This window comes from Pollicipes pollicipes, unplaced genomic scaffold (genome assembly GCF_011947565.3).
Source record: "Pollicipes pollicipes isolate AB1234 unplaced genomic scaffold, Ppol_2.1 Scaffold_1600;HRSCAF=1878_pilon_pilon_pilon, whole genome shotgun sequence".
NCBI classification, from domain to species: domain Eukaryota; kingdom Metazoa; phylum Arthropoda; class Thecostraca; order Pollicipedomorpha; family Pollicipedidae; genus Pollicipes; species Pollicipes pollicipes.
This window is the reverse complement of record NW_023595962.1, coordinates 22,751,248-22,771,059: the sequence shown is the minus strand read 5'-3', so window position 1 is coordinate 22,771,059 and position 19,812 is coordinate 22,751,248. Positions and strand designations below refer to the sequence as shown.

Below are 19,812 nucleotides of genomic sequence, written 5' to 3'. Positions count from 1 at the left end.
GACGCGCTTTTCGTTACGTTGTGTTACGGGTGAGTTTCTCCCATGATCGTCGACCTTTGATGTTGCTAGTGCACGGTATGTAAGTTTCATGACCCTGAGTAAATCCGAGCACATTTTCGCCTGCCGTGTTCTCCTGCTAGCTGAAATCTTAGCTCGCACGGGACACGTCAACGTTACTTTAGCAATGGATGCCTTCGAGAGCAGCATACCTTTCAGAAACGCGTTGCGAGAGGAACGTTGCCAGCACGTGGCCCGAACGGCAAAGTCTAAAATTGTAGGTGTTTGGTGTGTTCAACCACCTGAAGTGCTTTGACCGCCGCGACAGGTGCTGGAGGTGCGGAAAATGAAGTGCTCCTACTTCAAGTCCGTCTGGAACATCCTCGACATCCTGGTGATAGGGATAGCGACGCTCTGCATCGCGTTCTCCGTCTACCGCACCAACTCTGTCGACGACAAGATCGAGTCGCTGCTCAAAGGTGAGCAGAGATATGACCTCCGACTCGAGTGGTGCTGACCTGACCTCCGACCCGGCACCGATGGGTGCAATGCTGGCTTGTCCGTCAGACGTCAAAGTCAAGCATGCGCCGACGATCGCATCATCCCGGTGCCTCCGTCTTGGTGACACTTTGACCTCTCGGTAATTCCGTGACCTCCGTTTGATCTCGTGACCTTTGGCTGACCCGATGACCCCCGCACCGCCGCAGACGATATCCAGTACGCCAATTTCGAGCTGCTCGGCTTCTACCAGACCCAGTTCAACGCGGCAGTAGCCATGTGTGTGTTTTTCGCCTGGATCAAGCTCTTCAAGTACATCAGCTTCAACAAGACCATGACACAGCTCAGCAGCACCCTCTCCCGCGTGAGTGTTGGTGGGATGCGGGGAGGGGTGCCAACGCGGTGCAATAGGCGCACAGGTGATGGTGCTGGCTTACAGGTGCTTCAGCTTTAGAAGTCATGTCGTGGGTACAGCTGCGGAGTTTCGCTAGGATGAAGTGCGCTAAAGGAAACGGACACTGGCTCAGTGCAGCAGTGAGGAATCAGGAAGGGGTGCTGGATGCTGGATCCACGCGGTGGCCACAGGGGCTTGGGTCTGGGGAAGTAGGTGAAGCCAGAGCCCGGATGGCAGCTGGACGGAGGATGGGTAGCGGTGCTTCGAGAGAACCGGTGCAAAGTCAAACTTAAAGCACGGGAAACCGAGAGCTGCGGCGAATGCGGCGCGGTGGGATGCTCAGGGTGATCGGTCCAGCTCCCACAGACCGTGGGATGGTCAGAGCGATCGGTCCAGCTCCCACAGACCCTGGGATGGTCAGGGTGATCGGTCCAGCTCCCACAGACCGTGGGATGGTCAGGGCGATCGGTCCAGCTCCCACCGACCGTGGGGTGGTCAGGGTGATCGGTCCAGCTCCCACAGACCGTGGGATGGTCAGGGCGATCGGTCCAGCTCCCACAGACCGTGGGATGGTCAGGGTGATCGGTCCAGCTCCCACAGACCGTGGGATGGTCAGGGCGATCGGTCCAGCTCCCACAGACCGTGGGATGGTCAGGGCGATCGGTCCAGCTCCCACAGACCGTGGGGTGGTCAGGGTGATCGGTCCAGCTCCCACAGACCGTGGGATGGTCAGGGTGATCGGTCCAGCTCCCACAGACCGTGGGGTGGTCAGGGTGATCGGTCCAGCTCCCACAGACCGTGGGGAGGTCAGGGTGATCGGTTCGGCTACCGCAGGCGGGAGACGTCGGCTGTTATCGACTGCGCGGCGTGCGGTGTTCGTGTCCAGTTAAGCTTTTGCGTGTGCAGGGTAACGATATTTCAGTGCAGTGCAGATTGTGTTTAAATGCGCGTAGTACGCTGGCGTGTGCGCTACATGGCGACAATGGTAATCTGATAATGTCTTCCGTCGCCAAACCTGGATTGGCAGAAAATACAGTGATCATCACACGCACCTCTCCGTTCTGTTTTCAGTGTGCAAAGGACGTCATGGGCTTCGCCATCATGTTCTTCATCGTCTTCTTCGCCTTTGCTCAGCTCGGCTACCTCCTCTTCGGCACCCAGGTCAGCAAGATCACTCGGGATCATCTGGAAGTTTACTGATGCTTTCGTTGTTAAGTGCTGGTATCTAATCATTGTAAGCACAAGTTGATATATCCCTGTGTACATGCACTGCATGCTTTCCTCCCCCCTCCACCAGTTTTCTTCGCCCTATCATCTTTCAAGGTTTTTCATATTTCTTCGACCGGCTGATATTTTTACTGTTCACAAAAAACAGTTATAGCTCTTGTCCACCACGCTATCTTCGAGCAGCTCTAGAGCCGCGGTAATGCCCGGTCGTCGCTCGCGTCCAGGCCCGCCCCGCCAGTGCCTCTCGACTGCTCGAGCCGCCACCTGCGCCTCTGTCCGGCAGGTTCGCGACTTCAGCAGCTTCGGCAACGCCACCTTCACCCTGCTGCGGACCATCCTCGGCGACTTCAACTTCCACGAGATCGAGGCCGCCAACCGAGTGCTCGGTCCCATCTTCTTCCTCGCCTACGTGTTCTTCGTCTTCTTCGTGCTGATGGTGCGTGCGTCAGCCCGTCCCGCGGTGGCGGGTCTGATGGTCTGATGACGGGCCTGACGTATCTGGTGGTCTGATAACGAGTCTGATAGGTCTGATAATCTTATGACGGATCTGACGGGGTCTGGTGGTCCGACGACGGGTCTGATAGATCTGATGGTCTCATGAGTCTGGTGGTCTGATGACGGGTCTGACAAGTCTGATGGTCTCATGGGTCTGGTGGTCTGATAACGGGTCTGATAGGTCTGATAATCTTATGACGGATCTGACGTGGTCTGGTGGTCTGGCGACGGGTCTGACAAGTCTGATGGTCTCATGGGTCTGGTGGTCTGATGACGGGTCTTATAGGTCTGATAATCTTATGACGGATCTGACGGGGTCTGGTGGTCTGACAACGGGTCTGACATGTTTGATAGTCTCATGGGTCTGGTAGTCTGATGACGGGTCTGACAGAACTGATGGTCTCATGGGTCTGGTGGTCTGATGACGGGTCTGACGGGTCTGATGGCGACAAGTGTTGGGGTGGCGGAGACGGGAGAGACGGGAGACCGACAGCTGGAACTGTTGGCCGAGCTGGTAAAGACGGGAGAACGACAACATGCGCACAGAGCCGGCGGCTGCCCGCCGACGGGAAGATGGAGATCACTGGACCCATTGGCGAGGGGGGCCCACTCGACAGAGAGGGCCTGGTCAAACCAGGCCCATATGTTTGAAGACCGTCTGACTGATAGCTGTGCGATCTCGCTTCGGACCGATGCTGAAGATGTTTCTCACCCCCCCCCCCCCCCCCCTAGTGAACTGAACGCGGCACGCTTCCTCACCTTTACTGTTGTGATCACAGAAATCACCACACACAGCTCAGATACGGACACAGTTGAGGCATATTACAGACGGACAGGGCGCCAGTGCGGAAGTGGCCACCAGTGTTGACTTGCGCTCCCCCAATGTTGATTTGAGCCCAAAATTATTGCTGATAGGTGGCAAAAATCGGAGAAGCAGTTAATTATTACACCAAGATTATGTTATCATTCGAAGGCCATCACCACTTTGCTGCTAAAGAAATCACAACTCGAAAAATAACACTAAAGTTTGAAAAAGAAAACTAATACTTAACAACACAAAGTGGGCGCAAAGTCCGTTGGAAAACTGTCCCCCTCCCCCTAATAGTTTACTGAACGTGATGTCCCTCTGGCCCACAGAACATGTTCCTGGCCATCATCAACGACACGTACAGCGAGGTCAAGAACGAGATTTCGGCCCAGAAGAACGAGTTTGAGATCGCTGACTACTTCAAGCGCGGCTACAACAACATGATGGGTGAGGCGGGACGGACTGAAATAGTCCCTATAGTAGTCCCTATAAATAGTCCCTAAATAGTCCCTATAGTCCCTACATAGTCCCACCACTACCGTGGTGGTAGTGGCCACGGCCACGGCCACGGCCACGGACTGGCCTCGGTGGTAGTTATCTGAGAACGGCCGAGAACGCGCTGTGGCGCTGCAGAGGCGCGATGCTCACTGTTCACGGCTGCGCGAAACTGTCTGAGCTATGGCTGTCGGCTGCGCGAGGGTGTCCGAGCTATGGCTGTCGGCTGCGCGAGGGTGTCCGAGCTATGGCCGTCGGCTACGCGAGGTTGTCAGAACTATGGCTGTTGGCTACGCGGGGGTGTCCGAGCTATGGCTGTCGGCTGCGCGAGTGTGTCCGAGGTATGTATGTCGGCTGCGCGAGGGTGTCCGAGCTATGGCCGTCCGCTGCGCGAGGGTGTCCGAGCTGTGGCTGTTGGCTGAGTTTCTGGGTGTAAAAAGTGACGCCTGCTTCATGCCAAAGCATCCATTCAGCGGGCAGGTGTGCGTATGTCGAGAGCTGAAGTGCGTCCCACTTCTTTTAGGGAGGCTTAGATGACAAATAGAGTCGAAGTTTTGCCAGCAGCGCATTTGATTGCGTATTTTTGGTATGATTATGCGCATCCCTGTTGTCGCTCTAGGTTGTTGTCGTAGAGGCTGTCGATTATGTGCATTATTGCAGTGGTGTGTGTCTACCTGTTGGGTTCCAGCTTTATGGTAAGCAAACATTAAAACGACGCCAATTTTCTGCCTAACGTGCGAATAGTGAGTGATAACGGCATGGAGATAACAGCAATTAACCAAACCTCTACCGGGCATTTGACAATCCACCGTGGGTGCGCCCTATGGTGGCGTCTGACCTCCGGTGGCGCCTGATTTCTCACTTCCTCTGACTTTTCCTTACCTCCGATGGCCCCTGACGACGTTTCCAGGCAAGCTGGGCAAGCGTGACAAGCTGATTGACATCCAGAACGCGCTGAAACTGGCTGACACGAACAGCGACGGCATCTACTCCTTCGACGAGATCCGCAAGAACCTCAAGAAGTGAGTGGGGACCTGTCAAGGCCTCCCTGGCGCGCGCGCACATGGTCTCGTTCATTTCGCGATCGTCGCACCCGCGAAACCGCTGCGACATGACTGTCAAGTCATGACGCACTGTCTGACATGCGTCCGCCACACACCTACTCCGCGTCCGCAGTGTGCTGTGTGTCTGACCCGCACCTGTCACATCTGTTACGTGCCTGTCAAACACTAACACACACGCACACACACACACACACACACACACACGCATACACACACACACACACACATGCACACACACGCACACACACGCACACACGCACTCACACACACACACACACACACACACACACACACACACACACACACACACACACACACACACACACACACACACACACACCACACACACACACACACACACACACACACACACACACACCCATGCACATACACGCACACACACGCACACACGCACTCACACACACACACACACACACACACACACACACACACACACACACACACACACACACACACACACACACACACACACACACACACACACACACACATACGCGCGCGCGCGCCTACGCGCATGCCTGTCACGTGTCTGTTACACGCCGGCCTCTTATCTGTCACGCACTTTCGACCGCAGGTGCAACTTCTCTGACCTGGAGATCGAGATGTTCTTCGCGCGATACGACCTGAACGGCGACCGGACCCTGGGGGATGACGAGGCGCGTCTCATGATGGCTGACCTGGAGGACCAGAAGCTCGAGCTCGACCGTGAGTAACCGCTGCGAGGCTCCGACGCTGACTGACGACCTGACCCTCGCCCGACTCGCAGCCTGACTCTGACTCTGACCCATGCGTGACTCTGACTCGGAGCCACTATCTGATTACATCTCTGACGGTATGATTCTACCGCCTTACGTCCTAGCGTGGTGTGTTGTTTCCTTCTCTTCAATGGGCGCCGTGGCGCCCCCAAAGCTGGAGCGGACGCTGACAGTGGACTCTTGATCACCCACGATCTATGATGCGCCCAGACATGTTAGTTTTCACTTGAATATTACGTTTCGTGTTGTACGATATACTTTGTGCACGATTGGTGCCCACCATGCAACAAGGTTATTCACCGTGCATAAAAAAGTTGAAAATGGAAATTTTCACATTTTTATGTATATCAATTCTCCCGCACAGTCGTTTAAGCAAAACACTCCGCAAGTTAAAATCCGTTTGGGCCAAACACTGCCTGATAAGACTTGCGTCTTGCACGCTTGCGTCGTCTTACGGAGTTGATTTCAATGCCACGATAACACAGAACTTTTCATAGATTGCTCATCGCTTCAACTGGATAGCAGCGTGATGACCACGATGACCTTGACCTTAACGGGCGAGACGAAAACCTGCACCCTTCATCGGCCTTCCGGGCCAAACGTGATGTTCAATGTGTATTGCGGGCTGATCCGAAACGGCGCGCCGGGCTCGACGACAGACCTCGCTCGTCATGGTGGCCTTGACCTCGAAGGCGGGATCTTGACCTTGACCTTGACCGGCAGGTGAGATCGGGAGGCCGACGTCCGGCCGTCGCTCCCGGCCCGGCTCCGCGTACGGAGGGGGAGGCGGCGTCAACCCCGAGGAGTTCAACTCGTGAGTCGCGTGCACCCCCGCCGCTGATGCCGCGTTCGGTCACGGGCCTCGCGCCGGCGGCGAGCGTCGCTGCCAGGAACGGGGGTCAGCCGGAGAGACCGCGGTCCGGGCGGGCGGTCTCGCAAACGAATCTGTCACAAACGTGTGGTTCTGAGTGGCACGGCGAGGCCGCACTGCCGGGCCGTGGCAGCTGGAAGAACTTGGCCTCCGGGCAAGTCCATCGTTCAACACTGGGGTTAGTTAAATGCTGTGTACATTTCAGCCCTTTCAATGGCTATCTATTACTTAGCCGTAACCACAAATGCAGATACTGGATCGTGCTTCACCATGGGCACACCTCCATACGATGCGACCCTGACTTGGACATGACCTCGGCCGTAGGCTGACCCGCCGCGTGGACCGCATGGAGCACAGCATCGGCTCCATCGTCTCCAAAATCGACGCCGTGCTCATCAAGCTGGAGGGCATGGAGAAGTCGAAGCAGAAGAAGAAGGAGACGATGGGCAAGATGCTGGACCAGATCTCGGACGACCCAAGCGGTATGTTGGTCAGAACTGTCGAGAACGGGCACGGCTGTGAGGCTTTCGATGGTTTTCCTCATCCTGGCGCAACGCACCGAGATTCCAAAATCGTCGGCGGGAACGCTTTCGAAGAGGAAGCGCCTCTCACTCCAGTTAGAGGCTCTGGAGCGTGCAGAGAGATTTATTTTGGAACTGAAAGTGCCAAGTTGTAGGTAGTTATAGGTTTCGACAGACATGAATGACCAATTGACGACCAATGGCTCGTGTTTCACGTCTCATCGCTGAAAAGACTGTGATAATCGCTCTGTACACCTTATTTGGCGCTGCTATATCGCTGCGAATAAGCTACCGTTTGCGGGCAGTAAATCCTATGCAAGGCTTGATTTGCATACGGCTCGAAGTCGATGGCTTCACGCATTGCCACCAGCGACTACTGCAGGAACCGAGTCGCCAGCACGCGCCTTGACTTCCGGGCCGCATGTTTAACATGATTCACAAGCCATCCTCGCCCTTGGTTCATCAGAAGGCTAGAGTAATAGTTTACGCTTAGAGATACCTCGCTCGATCTACCCCGACAGCTTGCCAGCCTGCTGCATACCAAGATGAATGGCGTTGCTGAGGTCATGTCCGTTGCCATCGCTTTGGATATTGCTGAGGCGGCAAACAACACTACGGAGGCGCTTAGATAGTTCAAGTCTTCATCATTTAATTTGTGACTGCTGACCGGGCCTTCCCAATCTCATGACAATAGCACGGCTTCACCCGCTGTCACGCGGCCGCACCGCCCATCCGACCGCCCGCCGCACCACTGCCAGCATGTGCAGAAGCATCACCAACCACCACTTCTGAACGTCCACCAGGCACTTCAGCACATTCGTCAGTCACCTCAGCGCGGCCACTCACATCTTCAGCATGAAAACCCACCCACAGCATGTCCACCGACTGCTTCAGCATGGCCACTAGCATCTTCCGCACGGCTACGGGCTTGTTCGGCGTCCTGCCGTCGCTCGTGCACCCCCGGCGGCCGCCTCACCGCCGCTTCTCCCCGCAGCGGACGACAAGTCCAAGCGGCACCAGATGGAAAAGCTGGTGCGGGAGGAACTGGATCGCTGGGACTCTGATCCCAACATGAAGGTCAGCTGATCGGCAGCGGGTGGTCAGGGTGGCTTCAGCAGGGGAGCGCGCGCCTGCTGAGGTCGTGGCGGGCCATACACTCGCTACATAAAGTTTGTCCACTGGGTCAGCAGATTGTTTAGATTTTTGGGTCAGCTACGTCGACCAGATGAACTTTTCACTTAGGTCGATTAGATCAGCTATCTGTGCTATTTCAAGTGTGTCTGCTGCCAGTCAGGACCGCTAGGTCAACTGGCGCCAATATACCAATGCAATTTCTGGGTAAACCAGATCGTCGATCAGGCCGGATCGCACGGCTGATCGGTCCGTCGGGTCCACAGTCCTCCAGGGTCACCTGCTTTGTGGACGCCAAGACCAATAGGTTTGGCGGTGATAGGTCATCTGGTGGCACTCTCGGCACAGGGCTCCTGCACCCAAGCTTTGGGGTCCGGGCAAGTGTAACCCGACACTAAATCTGTTCCTGGTGTGCATCCTGGTGCTGCCCCTGGTGCGCGTCCTAATTTAGACGTAGCCCCCCCCCCCCAGGACTATCCCCTGACTTGTCCTGAAATTGACGCTGACTGTCCAGCACTGGCTCTTCCAACACTTTTTCTCATTCCGGCCAGACTTAACACGCGCCTCCCTCAGGCAACTGTCCGTTTTGCGGAGAACAAAACTGCTGCACGAAAGTAGCATGATCCTGCGCCTAGCTGTATCTAACGGCATATATCATCACATCGCTCGAAGGACCCGTGAACATCTAGCCTCGCTGTTGTCAAAACCTACTTGATTCGTCTCATGTCGCGCGCTGATGCCCGTTGCCGCACCACTTACGATTGCGCCGCGTCAGTGACGTCATTCCGTCTGTCAGTTGACCGTGTCACTTGAGACAGGGGTGGTGGTGCTGTGTACTCAGATCCACCCAACTGAACTTGACGCCACCAGCTAGGAAATCGAGCGTCGTTTTCCGTCTCAAGCCTCACGCCACCGACCACTTGGTTCCTGTGACACCCCGACACGTGCCGATTTCTCCACAGGGCAGTAAGTAGAGAGGCCGGGTGGTGAGCTCGCTCGCCGGGTCGCGCTAGAGGGAGAGAGGACGTCCCCGCAGGCGCCGACCGGCGCAGCGTCCCGCCGCGAGGCGGCGCCAGCATCGCCCGACCCCGCCGCCGGTCCGACCGGCCCCGGCAGACGCGACCCACGCCCTCCACAGCAACCCAGTCAAGTGCAGCGTGTCTGTCGGGCCGGCGCCGTCTGCCTCGGCGGCTCAGAGATCAGCAGATGGCTGTTGCTCGCCGCCGAGCCGGCCGCACCGCGGCGGCGGCGGCCACGCGCATGCGCGCCGCCTCCCGGCAAGATATGACGACCCGCGCGTGACCCGCGGCAACCCCGCGGCGGCCGCGGCGACCTGGCGCTGCGCCAGCCGCGCCCTCGGGGCAGGCGTTGTGACCTCGCCGCGCGGGACAGTGCCTGAGGCGGCGGACGCGCCAGATTTGCTCACCGGCGCATCTAAGGGAGAGGTGCTACCAGAAGAGTGGCACGCGCCGGACTTTGTGGTTTTGTTCTGCGCACTGTCTGTTGAGGCCAACGCAGGCGTCGGCCACACTGTCGTGTTTGGTACGATATGTGTACGGTTGACCTAAGTTCATTTCGGTCTCGCCGCCGGTGGTCGGTTTCGGCTGGCGGCGTCCCGGCCTTTGCCGACCCCGCCTGACCTTTGGCATACTTCTGGCGTACCGCCCGAACGCTTTGTGTTTCCGCTCTTCTGTTGTCTTGGGGGCTCAATTATGTCTACGGTGTGTGTCGAAAATGGTAACCCGGTGCCGTGGACGTAGTTGCAATCCCCAGGCTCCTTGCCCATCATGTTGCAATACAGTCTGCACTCTACCACCGGGTTTTTTACATGTGCGTTATTCATGCCAGACCGGTGCTTCACGCTTGGCGGAACCGTTATCCATCGCGAGTCCAACCGAAAGATAAGCCGTGAATGAAGGCGAAGTAGGTAAACGACTTAACAGTACTAAATCCTGAGACAGAATCAACGCAAGCACTTTGGACGTAAAGGAGTGGATTCTGAGAGGTCATGAGACTTCGGTATTAGGACTTACGTCGCAAAGCTGTCTGTTCAACAGCTTGCAAATGTTTGGCGAAACGTGACAACCAGACTTGTGCCTGGCTGCCAAGATTTCTTCCCGGGAACCGGTTCCTGGTTCCTGGTTCCGGAACCAGGAAGAAGACAGGAACCAGTCTGGCAATAAGTCGAAAGATCCAGCAAGAACCAGGATCCAGCTTGACAATATGTCGAAAGATCCAGCTTGACAATAAGCCAAAAAAATCCAACAAGAACCAAGATCCAGCTTGACATGAAGACGAAAGATCCAGCAAGAACCATGATCCAGCTTGGATTGGACATAGGGACCCAACGAGAACCAAGATCCAGCCTGGAATTATGTTGATGGATCCAGCAAGAACCAAGACCCAGCCTGGAACATGCGAAGTGATCCAGCAAGAACCAAGATCCAGCTCAGGCTTAAGATGGAGATTAATTTCAGCAAGAACCAAGATCCATTCTAAAATTATGCTCAGGAGCCAGCAAGAAACAAAATCTTACCAGGATTTCTTCAGAGCAGTTGCTGCTTACACTCCCCACTTTTCAGGTCCAGCAATTAATACTGTTCTTAATGTAAATTAATAAAATTGGGTCTAGGAACATAGCTGGTTATCTGCTCAGGCTGTTCCTCATACCCATAAAAGAAATTTGCTGTTCTTCAATGTTAATAACACTACAAATTCAGAAGAACAACATCAATAACTTGTCAAGACACAGGGATGATGCAGACCTGCTAAGTCTGCAACTGGACTGTTAGCTGCCTAATGTTATCCCGAAAGGAAAGGTCCGCTATTCCGTGCGGATCTCTCGGAAATAATGAATTATATATATATATATATATATATATATATATATATATACATAGTATAAGTTTACACCAGAATAGCACAAAATGATTTCCAATGAAATCACGCAGCAACCATAAATAACACCTCTTACTGCATCTCGCACACTAATGTGGCGTCCCCGCGCGTCGCTCATCAAGGCCGCAGATAGGGAAGCTAGTTGGTATGTTTAGTTAATCTAAAACCCAAAGGGAATATGACGTCAAGGAACTAAGGCTGCTGGTGGTAAGGTTACTCCGTGTGGGAATGCGGAACAACGGTGCTACCTTACTGACTCCTTATTACTCACACCAAAAAACACACCATCTAACGTGTCATAATCAATTTAAATCATCCACAACAATGCCAGACACAAGCAGGGTGTGTATGTGTTGAAATGCAGCTTCTGATGATAAAAATGTGAAAAAATCAGTGAGAACCAGGATCCAGCACCTTGTATTGTCGAAAGAGCCAGTGGGAACCAGGAACCAATATTAGGAACCAGGCACATGTCTGGTGACAAAACGTGCACGCGATAGAAAGGGAGGACAAGTCCCGCAGTCATATGGCGCAGTTGAGTTGTGATTAAAGCCGTCGCTACAGGATTAGGTTGTACTGGACTCCACGCCCAGGATCGGGTAATATCTTGCTCGGAGTCAGTCAGACTCGACTCCAAGCTGCCCGCCGCTGATCGGAGGAACGACCGCGTCGAGGCAGAGTCTAGCACACAGCACAGGCCAGCACGAGGCGGCCCAGTCGTTTCTGCCACCAGGCACACAAAACGTACCCGTCTTGGCCAAGATGGCGTTCATGGCAAGCTTATGCATGGTTTGGAATGTCGCGTGCTGGAGAGACGACGAGGAAGGAGAAACTTCAAACTGCTGGCTGTTTGTTAGTACGGTTTCCAGCAACAGACAAACGTTGGCAAGCAGCCACTGCCTGTGGATGTCACGCGTCTGGCAGAATGATTTGCGGACTGGAGCTCTGCTGATCCTAACATCACGCTTTTGGCTTGGTCTGGGTTGGTTCGGATTTGATTGGACTCTTCGGTCAGCAATAACCGCTTCAGGGCTTTGGGAACTCGGAGAGAGATGAGTAAAGGGGCAAGACTGCGGTCACCGTGGAAGGCCCGTCAACAAGCCTTACGCAGCAAAGGTCCAATCGCATAAACCATACAAATGTTGGCGGCAATAACGGCACATAGCTGGTGACCGCGGCGTCCTCCGTCACGCCGGACATTGCATACAATAGCCCGATGGACAATGGACATTGCGAGGATTGAGGACAGGCGAGGAATGAGAAAAGGCAGGGAATAAGACAAACCGGGGAGCGTCACTGAACTTTTGCAAACACGATCACATTTCGCAAATGTATTGTTTCAATGTTGCATCTTAGTCCAAGAAGCAGAATGGCGCGAGTTCCATGTGGATCAATGGAGGTCTTTAAGACTAAACTAATCCAACACACTTGTTTTTGTGCTTCGTTTTCTTACTGTTGCCACCTGTCGGTGGAGAGGCCAGGCTCTGCTTCGCACGACGACCGCCAGAGTCATCTTCGACTTCAACCATTTCATACCTGCCGAATAGTAAATTCATCACGCGATGTAGAAACGGGACGCCATCAAAACTTGCTGGTGGATCGTGTCGTTTCGAGACGGCACTCATAACGTCCACTGTTATGTCAAGTTCACATGCACAGCACGCAAGGAATAATGGATTCAACAACTATCAAAAATGTTGTCATTGAACTACGACGACCCCCAACGTTGACCCACGACGATCAAATGACTATTTCACATTCGTACGGGGTTTTGAACTGCAATTGCAATGTTCATGGCCATTCCCTGCGTGTCACACCCGCGCACGTTTTAAGACTTGAAATTATCCCGTTTCTTAGAGCTTGATACACGCGAGTTTGAGCAGCTTGTGACACGCCGCCTATGAGATAACCACCCATACATATACGACGTCCCAAAAACATCATGCGAGCACCATGCCTAATTGGCCGTGCTGTGCTCATGGGTATTTAAAATGTGGCCACATGCATTCGTATTTGAAGTTATCCGGCACGAAGTGCCCCATCGATAGAAGGCAATTCATTGGCCTATAATCGGATTTCGCTATCGATCGCACGTTTCGATCACGTTTCGCGTTTCGCCAGCAGTGACACCGACATTTGGGCAACTACTAGATATGACGGACATGGAGCTAATATTTAAACCCCTTTAAGAATAGCACCGCAACCGAAAGTGTAAACCCAAGCAAGGAAGGTGCCGTCACGGAAAATATATAAGAAAACCGTATGGAAGGGCCAAACACCACGCACATAAGCTCATGCGTTGAGTCACTAAATAAATCAACACTGTAACATTGCAGCACCTAGGAATACTGCAAATCAGTTGAGTTATGCTGCCCGCTATGGCGGCAACTCAATGCTGCAACTCTAGCAGCAGTTCAGATGTCACAAAAACGTGCCATGACGTCCCCAAAGGATTACGTAATGGGGACCACATTCAGTGATTCGTGAAGCTTCATTATTTAACGCAGCCTTCGCACTTAAGAGCATACCAAATGTTACTCCGGCTAGTCAGCCGGTTGTCTGGGCGCCTGTGGCGTCCCTGTCATGCTCTTCCGGCCGTCCGGTTTTGAGGGATTCGGCAGCGCCCCGCGAGACTGGAGGTCAAGGTCACGCTACCAAGCCCCCGAGCCAGTACCGCGGGCCGGCTGACCACTTGTCCGACAGAGCGAGAAGTACACGTTAGCTTACTTTCCGTGCTTCGTCTGCAGCCATTTCCACTCCTATTTCTGCTTCACTGTGTGCATATAGACCTTCCTCACACGCTAGCAGTGACATGAATTATCTTGATGTTTAGTTCCGCCGCCCTTTTGCTGGTGGTTTTAAGTTTGTTTTCCATTGGCATTTTATTTGGCGTACCTGTGTTGCCGGTTGCATGCATTCATACCTATTGATCAGCAGCCGTGTGGTGGCGATCTTGTCTGCGCTACACTAGGTTTCGCATTTGCGTCGCGTTCTTGTTTCTTATGCATTTTCTGGCTATAGGTATACCATTGTAGTGTCATGGTGCCCCGTTCTGTACGCGTGGGGATGTGCCCTCCCGGACGGTTTCTCCACTCAAGTTGTGTTTCTTCCGAAGTTGTTATGCTCAATCGATTGCTCCTGTATGCACAAACCTTTATAATACACCGAAGCATGTCTGCTGCGTGCCATTCGTGGACGCGTGTCGACATGAAGAAGCCTGAGAAAATACACTAATAGCTGCAACTGAGCTTCTTACATCATATGTGCTGCCTGCCCGATATCTTCCAATTTGGAATAGTCTATTTAAAGAAGCTTAAACATGAAGCTTACTGCCGCCAAGTCACAAGGACAGCAAGGACAATAGCCGCGACAGCAGACGAGGAAACCTGGCCGTGCCCCTGCAACATGGCGGCGGATATAGACGTATGCAGTCGGCCATCTTACCTGGGGTCTGAGGCCAGCGCCAGGTTTCTCTCGACGGCATAAGAGACAGTCAGTTGTTTGTCGTGCAGCGTCAGCTGCTGGGACGCCATTGCAGCAGCTGACTGCCGGTCGGGGAACTGCACGAACGCGTAACTGGCGAAAGGAGCGAATTAGCGGTAGTCTGGGCGCCTTGCGTTCGCTTCCCATCGCTACGCAGTTTATCCGCAGTAATCACGGTTTCAGAATTCGTACGCAATGCAATCTGAGTTGCGGTGCACCGGGCGAAATATACATCGAACCTTCATATGGTGCTGTGATGGCATCTTCACTCTCCAATGCGGTTGCGCACAAGACATCAGAGGTATTCTCCCAAATCTCGCGCGTTCAACTTTCCATTTGATAATTAGCACGCGCGTGCTCCGATCCTGGACATTGTCGAAAAACGTTGGCTAGAAACACATGCACCACGATTAAAGTTCTTCACTACCCATAAAAGTTGGCTAGTGCATCATAGATAAGCTTAATAGGTAAAGGCTACGCATAAAGATATTGTCAAATAGCATGAAACCACGCATAGTCATATTGTCGCTTTTTCTATGGTGCCCTTATTACAACGCGTTAGCAGGCCGTGCTCGCCCAACCCAAAACCAAGATGGCGGTGCCACTGCCTACCCGTTGTTTCCCGCGCTGGTTGTTGGCCGGAATGCTGACGTCATCGCAGCCAGTGAACAGCTGTTGCAGCTCCGGCGCGGTGGCCGTCCTCTGTATGCCACGCACGTGCAGCCTAAGGGCACCAGGATACGATGTAGAGACGGTGTAACACAAGTATGATCATGTAATGGCACATTTGGCCTTCAGCACTAGATTTTTCGCTTTGCCGTTTCTTTTATCCATGGCTCCAGTGGCGGACGCGACATGAAAAAAAAACGAACACGTCGAGCAAAGAACGACGCCCACTCCGCCTGGCTGACCCAGGCAAGCGCCAACAACGGCCGGGCCGAAAACACCGTCACGTGGCCGGGTCTGATCATCGGAGCGGTTGGGACGGCGCGGCAGCGCCCGCTACGGCTTCAACAACGGGGACTGAGGCCAGGCACAGGCTAGTGGTCGGTGTGACGAAACATCATCGGCTGATCAGGTCGCCGCAATGGTCCAAACGCGCACCGAATCGTTGTCGTTTCCGTTGCCGTTTTCGGATCAGCGGCGGCAAACGCCTTCAAAAACCAAAGCAACAAGGCCATCTGGCAGCGTGACGGTCCCGAATGATGACCTTATATGACCGCATGGGACGGCGGGAGTCTTCGAAAGGAAACCACAATGAAAACAGAGCCGTCTACCAGATCACATTTCTAGATGAAGCCCCTAGATACAGGGACTTCCCCGATGAGGCCCCCCTGTTTTGCCCACGAAAGACGGCGGGTACCCTTAAGTCCACGAAGTGTATGTTGGGCGCTGGCGGATTGGTCGCATGGCAGGTCCAGGCTCGGGCGCCCAGAGGCTTACTGACAAAGGGGTCGGCCTATACGCCTGCCGAAGCGCACCGCAGCGCGTGTGGAGGACGGGAGACGTCCTCAGGCGGGGTCACATGTTTGCGCGTGCGTCAGTCACAACACCACGCGGCTTCACAATGACGCGTCGCTGGTCGGGATGGCAGCGGCCGCCGCGGGCGTCCACAGACAAACCGTGTCATGTTCTTGAGGAGAGCACGGCGGTCGAGCGCGCCCGCCGGCCGCTGCGCGAGGAGCGTCTCCGCCGAGACGAGCCGGCCGTCGGCGACCTCCGTCTGTCGCAGGCGCGCCACCACCGCCGCCGCCTCGGCCGCCGACTCGAACTGGCACTCGACCGCCCTGCGGAGGGACGGACGTCAGCCGGTGGCCGCCGCTCTGGACTGGACAGCACCGCTGTCGGAGCGGCCGCTCTGCGCGCCACCAGCCCCCTCAAGACCTTCTCCTCGCCGACCTCGACCACTGGCTCAGCGGATCACTGCACCGACTTGGGGCACGACGAGGATGAGGCACGAGGGAGGCACTGCACCAGCGCAACACCCATCCGCAAGAGAACAAGCACCGACAACGCTCCTGGCGGTGTTGTCAGTAGACTGAAACGCTGAATTGTATGTTGATGTTAGTAGATGTGGCTCAAGATGTAGGATTATCACACAGCAAAGGTGCTGATAGCGGAGGCGCATAGTCGGATATGATATGGGTTGGAGTTGGATCCATAGAGACGCAGAGTTGGATACATGATATGGGTTGGAGTTGGATCCATGGAGAAGCAAAGTTGGATACGATATGCGTCGGATCTATGGAGACGCAGGGTTGGATATGATATGAGTCGGAATAGGATCTATGGAGGCGCAAAGCTGGATACATGATATGAGTTGGCGTTGGGTGGTAAGTGACGGGGATCTTGGGCTGGTGTTGCCACTGTGTCTGCAGCGCTGCCCTCCCACCTGGTAGTGGAGGAATGTATGTGTTTCGTATTATGTTCTCAGCACGCAGGGAGCATCTATTGGCAGAACGTGGGGTTTAAGGGGCGCGTCAATTGCATCACTTATTTTGTTTCAACAGTCTTTGCTTATTCGACGCATGCACGGACAACGCGCCACGGGCTCGAGTCATCAGACCTGAATAAGGCATACCAAAGCTTGAGTCGCATACAGTCACGGAACGCATACAGGCGAATAGATTATTCTGAAATTAACATGCTTCATCAAAACTAAAACCATTCTCGCATCATAAATCGGTTCCGCTCTGATGAGAGGGCGCAGAAACAGCCTTCGGCGCGCGTTGGAGCCAAAGTAACTATAACGCTCAGCTTCGAGGAGGCGGCACCGCACGAGGACATGGGCGACTGACGGAGGGTGGTCACACCGAGGCTAAGGTGGCGCTTGGCCTTCTGTGGCGAGCACCCGAAGAATGCGCTGATGCGATAACCCTCCGCCGCCGGCGCCGCCGCGTCGCGGCGTCAGCGACGGCTATCGGCGGCAAAATCTGGGGTTGACAAGTCCTTAGCAGTTGAAGGAGCTTGGATAAGGGTCGGCGCAGCATGGGGCAGAGGGGACAGTTCCCCTCCCCTGCCTTCCGACAAGGGTGGAGAAAGAGAATGTTTTTGTCCCCTAACATTTTTGGGGCCCCTTTTCCGAAACCAGACATTGCAGGTAACCGTAGAATACCAAAACTCAGTACGAGTCCCAAATAACTGAGCTAAAAGTAATATGTCTGACTCAGAGGAGCCATTTATACATCCGGACGTCCGTTTTCTGGACCATAATGCCACCTTTTTAATAATGTAGCCCGTACTCTAGAACAGCAGGCGCAAAGATGTCTTAGGAAGACTCTTTCGCTGGCTTGGGAGGCTCCCGTTGCGAACTAGGAGCCTCCTATTGTTTTTGGATATCGGAGCCCCGTAGGTGGCTTTGGTCGTCTTCTTCGCAGTGCCCTAGAACTGCCGACTTTGCGTGTAAAGCAACACCCTATGAGGATGAATTTTTCACTCCTTTTCCCCATATTTTATGTGATTTTTCCACTCCTGCCTGACATTGTCTAATCGCACATGCCAAACCCCTATTTCCCTTTGAGGTTTTCAGATGCCATTTAAAACCGAGCTCACTTGAAACCATCAAGCATAACGAGGCTCCACAGAACCCCGACACCTGGCTATGGCTATGGCCTCGACATGGCTATGTCCTGTCTCACCTACACCTGAATCATGTTTATGTATGCGCAGAGCAAGGGCGCCAGGTACCCCCCAAGCCCAAGACCACAGCGACTTCAGCCGTTTGCACGCATCAAGTTTGGTTTGTTTACAAAATGCATCACAATCGGCAGCTGTGTGCCAAATGTAAGGTTTTCACGCAACCCCAGGGGGTCATCATCGCAGCCGGAGAAATTGGTCGGGCTGGCGCCTGTTCAACGTTAAGAGGTGACGTCACAAAGTCGCAATGGCTAGCGCTGAGGCGTTGCATGGCAACGTCGACTGCGTCGCGTGGAAAGCAGTAGTCACGCAGAAATGCTGTGGTTGGTCTTGTCTATTATCGTCAAGGTCGTACAATACCGATGTAACGTATCAAATGTAACATCGCGATTATCGTGCAGTGTGGCATCGAGTTTGTACTGTTGTGTTGCCTTAGTGCGTGCTATTGTGTTGTGGATGGGAGAATTTTGAAGCGATGTGTGAGCGTGGGGCAAAAGTGAGCATCAAAGGCAATTTTTTGGCAGCAAGATGCCTTCCTGTGAAGTGGCCTCTTGCAAGAATGTGAAACGGCACAGTAAAGACATTTTTCTTTTGCAAAAAAAAAAACGATCCGACTGTCCTGGAAACATGAGTGAACCGTTGCTCTTGGACTAACACCATAAATGCGGGGAATGCGTTAATCTGATCTGGTCATTTCCAAGATTATGACTATGATCCTGGCCATCTGGTTAAGGCCAGTCTCATACCCAATGTTAAACCATGCCTTCGACCAAGTGCAATTCCTTCTATGCGACTGGACATCGCCAACACACTGAAGTGAGTATGCGTGTGCTTAAAAGGGAAATTCCCGTCTGTTTTATGCAGAAATCTTTGAACCCGATTCACAGCCACTAATGCCTGCATAATCCATGCCGCTCCGTGCAGTTTGTAGACTACAATACGAGGTTCAAGCGAGATTTTCCGGCCATAATCTTGTTTACAAAGTGGAGCCTGACTACCACACAAGTGGCACAGCCATCCATGCGACACGGGCGAAAGGGGTGAGGGCCAGGGACGTAGCCAGGGTTTGCGACGTGGGGGGGGGGGGGGGGGGGGGGGGTGATAAGTTTGCACGAGCGAGTCCCAGCCCCATTGACAGTACATCTACGCACTGTGGACTGACCAACAAACCCCACAATCGTTAATAGGTACAGTACCTAGCGCATCAATGAGATTCTAATATTGGTTTGGCCTGTTGCCTTAAACAGTTCTTTCACCCGCGTACCGCACATGTTCACTCGGCTTTTTACGAGTCTTGCTACTTTTGAACCATTTTTGGGTTCTTCGTGTTACTGTTCATAGTAGTGTCTGGCATTTCAAATACAGGTCATTTGCCTGGTCACCAAACCCCGGGATTACATACATTAAAATCGTGGTAAAAAGACTGCTCCTGTGCCCAAACCATAGGCTCGAAGCTCACGGGCAGAGACGAATGGGGGCGGAGGGAGGGGGGGGGGGGATTGGAGCCTCGGAGGGCCC

At 53.8% G+C, this 19,812-nt stretch overlaps 2 protein-coding genes across 2 annotated transcripts in view; one reads left to right on the top strand and one right to left on the bottom strand.

Moving 5' to 3' along the window:
• LOC119094032 (uncharacterized) overlaps positions 1-19,812 on the bottom strand; it is a 121,744-nt gene that overhangs the window by 60,594 nt on the left and 41,338 nt on the right. The window lies entirely within an intron of this gene.
• On the top strand, positions 185-9,363 carry LOC119114702 (polycystin-2-like). Its single transcript, XM_037238721.1, has 12 exons — positions 185-274; positions 326-476; positions 705-859; positions 1,961-2,050; positions 2,400-2,552; positions 3,749-3,866; positions 4,825-4,936; positions 5,574-5,704; positions 6,478-6,568; positions 6,950-7,107; positions 8,141-8,223; positions 9,240-9,363. The coding sequence occupies exons 1-12, from the start codon at positions 185-187 to the stop codon at positions 9,249-9,251; spliced, it is 1,344 nt and encodes a 447-aa protein (XP_037094616.1). The 3' UTR covers positions 9,252-9,363.